We start from the raw sequence: 10,374 nt of genomic DNA on the forward strand, positions 1-10,374 counted from the left end.
CGGGCATGCGCACCACGGTGGGCTGGACCGTGCCCGTCGGCTACCTGCTCAACACCTCGCAGATCAGCGTGGGCAACCAGTGCAACTTCCCCCGCGGTGAGAACCTGTGTGTGTGTGTTGTATGTTTTTTAATTTTTTTTATATATTTATATGGGGCTTATGTGTGTGTCCCGCCCTGCACCCCCAGCGGTGGGGAACTTGTTCGGCTACAGCTGCGTGCCCGGCGTCAAGGACCCCAAGCATGACCCCCGGGGCAACAACCCCAAGAACCTGTGCGAGGCCTGCATTGGCGACGACAACGATCGACACATCTGCGCCAGCAACCCCCGAGAGAGACACTACGGCGAGGCGGGGGCCCTCAGGTACGCGACGCACCGCTTTTCCCTCTTCGCCTCCACACGCACTGCGTCGTGGGTAACTAGCGCCTGTGTTTGTTTCCAAGGTGTGTGGCGGAGAACCTCGGCGACGTGGCTTTTGTCAAACACACCACCGTCTTTGACAATTTGGATGGTGAGCATATAAAGGTCCCCTTCCATCAGAATCCATTTTTTTCTACTATTTTATGCATAACAAAGGTCAAAATGTGTCTGTGACATGGTTTAACGTTGACATTTACACGGTTTGTTGTCTGAATGCTTTTTTATTTTTATTTTTTAAATATATATACACATACATATATATACATACATACATATATATATATATATAAATATATATATATATATATATATATATATATAAATATATATATATATAAATATATATATATATATACATACATATATATATATATGTATATGTATTTATATATAGTTTATAGTATAGTTATATATAGTTTTTCCTTATGAGTTTCATAAGGGAAAAAATCATTATATATATATATATATATATAAATATATATAATATATATATAAATATATATAATATATATAAATATATATATATATATATATATATATAAATATATATATATATATATATATAAATATATATATATATATATATATATATATATATATATATATATATAAATATATATATATATATATATATATATATATATATATAAATATATATATATATATATAAAAATATATATATATATATATATAAATATATATATATATATATAAATATATATATATATATATATATATATATATATAAATATATATATATATAAATATATATATATATATATATATAAATATATATATATATATATATAAATATATATATATATATAAAAAATAAATATAAATATATAAAATATATATAAATATAATATAAATATATATATAAAAAATAAATATAAATATATAAAATATATATAAATATAATATAAATATATATATAAAAAAATAAATATAAATATATAAAATATATATAAATAATATAAATATATATATATATATATATATAAATATATAAATAAATATATATAAAAATAAATATAAATATATAAAATATATATAAATATATATATATATATATATATATATATATATATATATAAAAACATATATAAATATATAAATATATATATATATATATTTAAAAAAAAAAAAATATATATATATATATATATAATTATTTATATATAAATAAAAATGATAAAATATAAAAAAAAAAAAAAATGTATATCATATAAAATGATATATATATAAATAAATATAATAAATATATATATATATAAATATATATATATATCAATAAAATGCTTTTTTTCCCCTTATGAAACTCAATTTCTTTCCTGGCCAAATTCCAATCCCCTTCTGAAATGACGCGGCACAACGCGCGACGACACGTCCAGGCAGGAACCAGGAGTCGTGGGCCCTGGACGTGGAAGCCGAGGACCTGAAGCTGCTCTGTCCCGACGGCACCGAGGCCGACCTGGACGACTTCCGGCTGTGCCACTTGGCGGCCGTGCCCGCCAATGGCGTGGTGGTACGCCAACATGACAAGTGCCGCATCTGGAAGTTCTTGGAGCGACTGCAGGTCCACTTCAATTTATTTGTTCATTGCACTACTACGGGACCAGCTGTCTGTGTGTCCACCCATCTTTCCTCCATCCATCGTTGAGCTCATCCACCCATCGATGCAGCCATCAGCAACCCATCCATCCGTCCACACACTCGTGTCCCGTTGTTCTTCTGCTTTCCTCTTGTAGAATGTGTTTGGTAACTCTACGGACGGTTTGAGCATGTTCAGCTCTTCTGGCTACTCTGACTCGGACGTGCTGTTCACTGACTCCACCCACCGCCTGCTGAGGGTCCTGGGGGGCTTCACGTCCTGGCTGGGCCCCTCCTACACTAGCGCCCTGCAAGCCTTCGAGTGTGAAGGTCAGCCTGATGGTCCATACCAGTACCGTCTTGTTCCTAATAATAAGCTATTCCAATCTTAATAATAATTAGCTTAGTTGTTCCATTTTTGTCCAACAGGATTCTGCTGATGAAAGGAGGAAGACATCTTCCCTCCTCGTCCTCCTCCTGACATCCATTTAGGCCTTCTGCTTCCTTGTGTTGTCATTTCAGTTGTCAAACGATGACAACAATGCAACTTGATACATTTGATAAATCTTTTTTTTTTAATAAGGAAAAAGTGTCTCCTATAATTCCGACTCTTTTGATCTCTTAAGATTTAAAATGTCCTTGTAAAATTATCACCCCCCCCCTCCGCTCTTAATCTTATTAGAAACATTGGATTTTCTAACATTTTGTCAGGTTCCGTGGTTGTCACAAAAATTCCTCATCTAAAAATAACTTTTTGGCCCACCCACACCCACACATGACAACTACAAACTTTAAATATTTCAGAAATGCAACTTTTTTATTACATAAAATTTGGAGATTAAAAATATTTATAGATTTCAAAATTTTGAATGGAAAAATATCAAATACTTCTGTATTGGAACAGAAATATGACAAAGTATTTTTGACAAACTTTGGAGTGAAAATATTTTTTTTTCATAAAAATAAACATTTGAAAGTAAATAAAATATTTTGCAATGTTCTGGCCATTTTTTGTCAAAAATCTAAAAACACATTTTAAATTTTTGGGGGAGGAAAATTCCGACTGAAATTTGAAGCGTAAAAGGAAAAAAAAACATTTTGTTATCCTTTGTCCTCAAGGTTGTTTTTCCCCTTTCACCATACATACCTATATAGTTTGATAACGACTTTTGTTCACTAAAAACTATTTGAATTATTTTATTCGACGTGAGTGATTTCTAATCTGCCAACAATACACACACGATACAGAAAAACTGGTACAAAATGCTACAATGAGGTATTTCAGTGCTTCACTTGAGTATTAATTACAGAGGACATTTAATTGAAACTCTTGAATTAAAAGTGAGGCGGAATGCTTTTGGATTCCGCCGACTCACGAGGCAACTTCGGAGATGTGCTGCATGTTGGACAAGGTGAGCTGAGCCTCCCGCGCCGCCGGGTAGAAGCGTCTGGAACGAATCCACAGTCTCCCAAAGGCCCCCGTGAGCAGCAGCAGGACCACCAGGAGCCCCCCGAGGATAAAAGTCTCCACCGGCGGGAGTCCACCTACGAGAGAAAAAAAAACAATAAACACTGTTAGCAGAGTACAGCGTAAATGGAGTTAATGGAGATGCTTTAAGAACATACGTAAACGGGGATTCTCGCTGTCGTCCGGTCGTCGTCTGATGGGACCGTAGGACACTGTTTGGGAAAGCGGGATGTCTCGCCGCGTCCTCATCAACACATCTTCAGCCGAGCAGTTCTGTGTCAACCAAAATAGAAATCGGGAAAATATTCCAGAAACACTTTGGATGAAAAGGCATTTTCAAAAGATTCCGTAAGTGGTGACTTTAATATTGTAAAAATTTTTTTGAAAGAGCATGTAATGTGTGTTTTAATGGGGAAATAATAATGTACTTTACAGAAAAATAAGCAAAAACTGAAAATATTTGTAGAATGTTTATTTGCAACTAAATTGGGGATTTTTTTTTTAAACTGGAAATATTTCCGATTTTGAGATTTAAAATTTTGTTTTTGTTTTTATTATGGGGGATGAAAAAAACAATATTTAAACAAAGTTTTTTGATGAAAAGAAAAACAAGATATTTGGCTATATTATAAAAAAAGATTCAGAATTTTGGGGGTGTATGAAAATATAAATTGTGAAAATAGATTCTGGAGGGATAGAAACAAAAGCTGAAAATATTTCTAAAATGTTTTGGGTGATAAAAAAAAAAAGGACAAAATAAGGCAGAATTGCATTTGTTTGTGAGAACTTGACACTGAGGTCTGTTGAGGTACACCGGTGGGTGTCTTTGTTTGAGGCGCTAAAGAGCGCACCCACTCACGGGCTGGCACAGGCCGGGGCCGTTGTGGCAGATGCGGACGTTGCAGTGCAGAAAGACGTTTGTGTAGGAGCTGCCCACGAACTTGAACATTTGGATCCTGAACATGGCCTCCGCACCCTGGCCGTTCTTCAGCACGCTCAGGGTCTGCTGGTTTGTCAACACGGGGCAGCTGAGGCAGGGACAGACCATACATACACACGCACGCACGCACGCACGCACGCACGCACGCACACACACACACACACACACATACAAAAAGGAACCTTCCTGATGGATTGCGACGTTAAAAGACGCGTGTGTGTTTTCTTTCCCTGCCGCGTTTCATTACTGTACCGTTGCCAACAGCGGCAAATTCTGCCTGGTTGTCTAGGACGTGCACAGCTGCTCAAATCTCCACTCCACCAATCACGGGACCAACCGGGGTGGGTGAAGCAACAAACTCTCTCCTTTGACATTTACAGTCTGAGAGCGTTGTGGAGTCTTATTTTCACCTGCACAACTTGTATGCGATTTACGGTAGTCGAAGTTTTATGATATTTTGAAGGTAGTCTTATCTTATCCTGCAAATCTTTGAAGGGATTTACAGTAGTAGTATGGTAGTCTGGGCAACAGTTTTGGCATTCACGACGCTAGTGTAATTTACGGTAGTCTTTACTTTAGCCGGTACAACGATTATGGGAATATTTTGCAGACATAAGTCTTATGGTACAGTATATATGGTCGTCTGATTTTAGCCAGTGCCACTCTTGTAGGATTATTATGGTCGTCTGATTTTATCCTGGACAACTTTGTCCGGATGTCTAATAAGACATATAATAAATTAGTCTTATTTTACCGGATGTAATTCTTATGGGATTTACGGTAGTCTTCTTTTAGCTGGCGCAACTCTTATGGGATTTTTTTTTTTGGTAGTTTCATTTTATTCCTGCACATCTTTTGGGGAATTCCAGCAGTTTTCACAACTGCTATGGGGTTGACGGTAGTCTTATTGTAGCCGGCGCAACTCTTATCATATTTTTATGGTCCACATATTTTGCCAGATGATTTATGATCGCCTTATTTTAGCCAACTCGACTCTTATGTAATTTACAGTAGTCATACTTTAGCGTTTGCAACTACTGTGGCCCCAGATGCATTTCTATATGGACCCAGATCATTTTGACAAATGCCTATGATATAACCTTTACGCATGATTTACAGTACTTATTTAAACTGTTGTATTGGAGGCCTAATATTTTTCTAGTGTATTCTATGATATAATGTAGCACCCACCTGTCCCTAATGAAGGTGTACTGAATGTGGCTATAGGGATCCCTGGTGGGTGTGGCCCAGCATCTCTCCATGCGTAACATTAGGTGAGTCGGAATCTGGGAGGAGCAGGAAGAAAAAGAAAATATTAATGAAATATTTGGGTTGAAAACAAAAAAAAGTTGAAAATCAAAACGGTTTTTTTGTATGGAAATGAAATGAAAGAAAACATTTTGGATTTTGAGTGATGGAAAAGTGAAAAAGTTTTTTCCAACGAAAATCAAGCAAAAGAAAATTTGGGGGAAATGTTTTTTTTAATGAAAATAAAAAATATATTCAACTCGATATTGAATGAATATTTAAATATGGAACATTTTAAAATGTAATTTAATGGAAATGAAGCAAAAGAAAACTTCAGACTGCGAAGATGACAATTAGAATTTTGAAAATATTTAAGTTTGAATGAAAACCAAACTAAAAATATTTCTGAAATGTTTTGGATGAAAATATTTTTAAAAATATTGATTGGATTTTGGGGGGAATGAAAATACAAATCTGAAAGTGGAAAATATTGCACAATTTGGGGATGAAACAAATTCACGAAAAGAACAATTTCCTAAACTTTTCAAATAAAAAAGCTGAAAATATTTCCCATTGCGCCACCCGTGCCGCAACGTGCACTCTTCCACTCATAAGCGTCGGTCGTCTCACCATGAACAGTTTGACGAAGATGTCGTCGTCCAGGGTGAGCGAGGGCACGGTGGTCCACTTGTCCTCAAAGGCCTCGTCCTTGTACAGCAGCATGGACACGGAGAAGTTTCCGTCCTCCGTGCCGAGCATGATGGTCCTGCGCGTGCGTGTGGGGAGATCACCGTCAACCATATGGAGGACGACCAGGACGTTTCGAGACCTTTGCATTACGTTCGTAAACAATAAGGCCCCAGGTTACTTTCGGGTGGCAGAGAGCAACCGACTTCCACGACCTGAACTGAAGCCGTGCCCGCCCAAAAAATATGGCACTTACAGTTGTGTTATTTTAACCTGGACAACATTCGCAGGATTTACTTTTGTCTTATTTTACCCGGGGCAACTTTTGGGGGATTTATGGTGGTATTCCAGTAGTCTGCACAACTTTATGGGATCTTTGCAACTTCTGCAGGATTTACAGTGGTCTTATTTTAGCCGGTGCAACATTTGGGAGATTTACGCTTGTATTCTGGTGGTCTTCGCGACCGTTCTATGATATACAGCAGTCTTATTTCAAAATTTGCAGGATTTACAGTTGTCTGATTTTAGATGGTGCAAGTTTTGGGGAATTTACACGAGAATTACGGTAGTCTGCGCGTCTGTTTTCGTATTCATTTATTTGTTTTACGGTAGTCTTTTTAAAAATGTTTTATTTATTTATTTATTTATTTTTAAACTTGTTGCGACTTTTATGGGATTTATAGTCAAAAACTTACTGTATTTGGTCTTTGTCCACCAGACATACCCCCAAAAAGATTTAGGATTTTCTCACCCAAAAAAATCAATAAATGACTCCGGCGGAACCTGCTGGTGGGGAGGACATCTCAAGTGGATGCCACTTGATGTACATAGTTGTGCAGAAAGGATCGCAAGACATAGTAGCCACTTTAAAATGGACAGCTTGGGAACCAAACTGCCATCGAGTTTATGGAAGGCATTTGTTCACCATGTAGAAAATGTTAGCTTGGGCTGTCTTTGAACAATTTAACAACGCTAGCTAACGTCACCCAAACAGCATGCTATGCATTTTAGCGTTAAGAGCATTTTGAATCTGAGCGACTGAAAAGTCCGTGAATTAGCCAGTCCTGAAATGATCACGTTAACTACGTCTGACTTCCCACCACTTCTATTTTGTAATCGACTTACCAGCCGACATGTCTCACTTGGACGCAATTTACCCTCATGTAGCGTCATCTTTTTGACTGACACTTCACACATTGCAACTACAGCGGTAGAGAAGGCGGCTAAAAATCCTCCTCGGAGCCATTCCCCCGGTTTTCTCAATCCTGGTCTAATGACACGTACGGGTTTGTTTACTCGTGGTGCCGTCTGAGCTTTTGCCACCCGGAGGTACGCGTGGCATGTTGTTGAAGAGGTGCGCGGTATAAGAAGAAGGCTGACCTGACGTCCACGCGTATCATGTTTTCCCCGTTGGGCTGCTGCACCATGTAGTCGATGGGGTAGCGGCACACAAACGTAATGTTGATGTAATTCCTGGTGATGACGTCAGTGTGGTTGCTGTGTATGGTGTTGATGAACAGGATGTGAGTGGCGTCCGACATCTGAACGAGTCAACGGCACAATGGCAAGCATACAGTACGCGGTCCATCAATATACAGCAATAGGGATATGTTATATATATATATATATATATATATATATATATGTTCTACACATTTCTATAGTAGTATATCACTAGGAGCCGCCTTGAAACCGTAACTCGAGCTCGAAACTTCTTTCCCCACTACTACTACTACTACTACTACTTACTACACCCAGGCTCTCAACCCCAGTCAAAGTTTGAAACCCTAACCCTAATTTGAAACCCTAGCTTGCAACCCCACGCTCTGTGGGCAAACAATCCAACGCTTGGTGAAGTCTGCTTCGCGACGCTCGTAAGACATCAAATGATCCAAACGCGAGGTCGCTATAAATGCTTGGCCGGAGCAAATCACAAGAAAGCCAAGATATCGCCAAGGACCAATCAGAGCGAAGCGGTTTTGCATATTCACATTGCGATGATGAGCGATCCAATCAGAGTAAATCTGGTTCAAATCCACGTGTGTGTATTTGAAGGAGAGGAGAGGCTAACGATCTGTGAGCGCAGACGTTCCATTGTGTCCATGTAAATCTTGATCATTTCGAAGCATTGGGGGGGGGGGGGGGGCATCAAGGGGCCATCCGGGCAGCCTCAAACTTGTTTTAGGGGCAAGCACAGCAGCGCCCTTCATCCTTGACGGAAACACAATCTACGGCACTTTCTCGCAGCCATCCTTCTTTTCTTTCTGTCGGGGCCTTTTCCAGGGTACGAGATTTACGTCAGCGCTTATAAATTATTCCATTTATTTCTTTATTTATTTCATTTTTTGGCTCAAGTGGAAAAAGCTGCAGCCTGCTGATTTAATGACATCGTAAAAAATAGAGCACTTACAAGCGGCGGCGATTTTATTTGTGAATAACGACGACAGAAAGCGCACATTGTTTTGATCTCAAAGCAACGAGGGTCGGGTTGGAGGGGCTGCTTACCTGAAACCCTAACAATGGCTACAAACCCTCATTTGAAACCATAAATTTAAAACCCTAACCCGAGATTGAAGGCCTAATACTATAATCTTGAAACCCCAATTTAAAAACTTAGCCCTGGTTTGTAACATTAACCCAGGCTTGAAACCCTTATTTGCAACCTTAATTCAAACCCTAATCCTAGATTGAAGCCGTAATACGCGCCCGTGTCATACCGGCGGGCAGAGAGAATTTGATTGACGTTACCATGATGCTCCCGCAGTGGGACAGATTGCTCTTAATGCTGAAGACGTAGTCGTCGCCCACTTCCGCGCCTCGACAATCGGGGTCATTTAGATGCAAATCCCAGACCTGCACGCACGCACAATCATCATCATCATCATCATCATCATCATCATCATCATCATCATCTGGACAACACTGAGGTGGAATTCAAAAGGTGGGGTGGGAGTTCTCACGTAGACGGGGGGGACTTTGTGCAGGAAGAAAGCACTGGGAATGACCGCTTCCATGTGGTCGTTGGTGCAAATGACCGTTTCGTTCATCTCTAATGAAAAGAAAGAATGCAAAGACGTGCTCGTGACGGACGCATTTGTGGCCGCAAACATTTGAATAATTGTCCCTTTTAGTCAGTCATACTCGGCTCACTCGCTTTAAGAAGAATTATGAGATGAACTCACTTTTTTTTTTTTTTTTTTTTTTTAAACACACTTTTCATGTGGGGGGGATAGAAATGACTTCAAAACCAGGACAGTGGTATTTTGAGATACAAGTTTAATTTGTTCCGTGATCATGGTCGTAACTCAAAACACGTGTCACTTTTTTCCCCCCATTGGAAGGAATGGAAATGTGGGTTTTTTTCTATATGGGAAAATATTACTCTGTCATATCGTACTTTTTAAAAAAACAAGTAATGCAGTGGAGCCCAGCATTTTATTTTTTTCCCACCCAAATCCTTGCTTATTTGCATTTTTTTGGGTCCGGGAAAATAAAATATATCTTTTTTATAACAATTATAATGAGCGTCTGTTATTCACTGATTTTGCTTTTTCCCTATCCACTTCTAACATAATTGAATAGAATGTAATAATAATAATAATAATAATAATAAAATAAATAAAGACTTTTGCATGGGCTCACCTTCCTCGTATGTCCGCAGATCAGTTTGGAAGGAGACGGCCGTCAAGGTGAGTAGCAACCAGGCGCAAAGCAAACTGGCCATCTTGTCTCCCTGGGAACGTTTCGCCGCCGCCGCCGACTGCCGAATGGCGGCCACAAGACGTAGAACCCCCGGTGCCCTCGCTCGCACCCCCAGCGACAGCTCTAATGAAGCGGGAGCCTCCCTTCTGCCCTAAAACACCAGCTTGAATGATGTCCTCAAGAGGGGGGGGGGGGGCAACAATGAGATTCCGCGCGTGAATAGGGGGAGCCGAGGGGAGTCCGAGGTAACTCCTCTTTTTGTAAACATGCTACTACAACAACAAGTGCGGCGGTAACCATGTACGCCACCGCTATTT

General features: G+C 39.0%; 2 protein-coding genes across 2 annotated transcripts in view; one reads left to right on the forward strand and one right to left on the reverse strand.

The window, feature by feature from the left end:
- The window catches only part of otomp (otolith matrix protein), a 4,947-nt gene extending 2,441 nt beyond the window's left edge, over positions 1-2,506 (forward strand). Inside the window, exons 4-9 of the mRNA XM_061695482.1 lie at positions 1-96; positions 188-362; positions 443-510; positions 1,814-1,998; positions 2,171-2,342; positions 2,442-2,506. The exon at positions 1-96 is cut by the window's left edge and continues 90 nt beyond it. Coding sequence (XP_061551466.1) covers positions 1-96; positions 188-362; positions 443-510; positions 1,814-1,998; positions 2,171-2,342; positions 2,442-2,452 — 707 coding nt within the window. The 3' untranslated portion in view covers positions 2,453-2,506. The remainder of the gene's footprint in view (positions 97-187; positions 363-442; positions 511-1,813; positions 1,999-2,170; positions 2,343-2,441) is intronic.
- The window catches only part of si:dkeyp-110a12.4 (pancreatic secretory granule membrane major glycoprotein GP2), a 12,197-nt gene extending 1,841 nt beyond the window's left edge, over positions 1-10,356 (reverse strand). The window contains exons 1-9 of the mRNA XM_061695481.1: positions 9,998-10,356; positions 9,316-9,404; positions 9,104-9,208; positions 7,736-7,896; positions 6,299-6,434; positions 5,612-5,706; positions 4,340-4,508; positions 3,639-3,753; positions 3,389-3,557 (exon numbers count right to left, since the gene is read on the reverse strand). Of these exons, the coding sequence (XP_061551465.1) occupies positions 3,389-3,557; positions 3,639-3,753; positions 4,340-4,508; positions 5,612-5,706; positions 6,299-6,434; positions 7,736-7,896; positions 9,104-9,208; positions 9,316-9,404; positions 9,998-10,079 (1,121 nt within the window). The 5' untranslated portion in view covers positions 10,080-10,356. The remainder of the gene's footprint in view (positions 1-3,388; positions 3,558-3,638; positions 3,754-4,339; positions 4,509-5,611; positions 5,707-6,298; positions 6,435-7,735; positions 7,897-9,103; positions 9,209-9,315; positions 9,405-9,997) is intronic.
- Positions 10,357-10,374: the final 18 nt, after the last annotated feature.

Source organism: Phycodurus eques, chromosome 14 (genome assembly GCF_024500275.1).
Source record: "Phycodurus eques isolate BA_2022a chromosome 14, UOR_Pequ_1.1, whole genome shotgun sequence".
Lineage (NCBI taxonomy): Eukaryota > Metazoa > Chordata > Actinopteri > Syngnathiformes > Syngnathidae > Phycodurus > Phycodurus eques.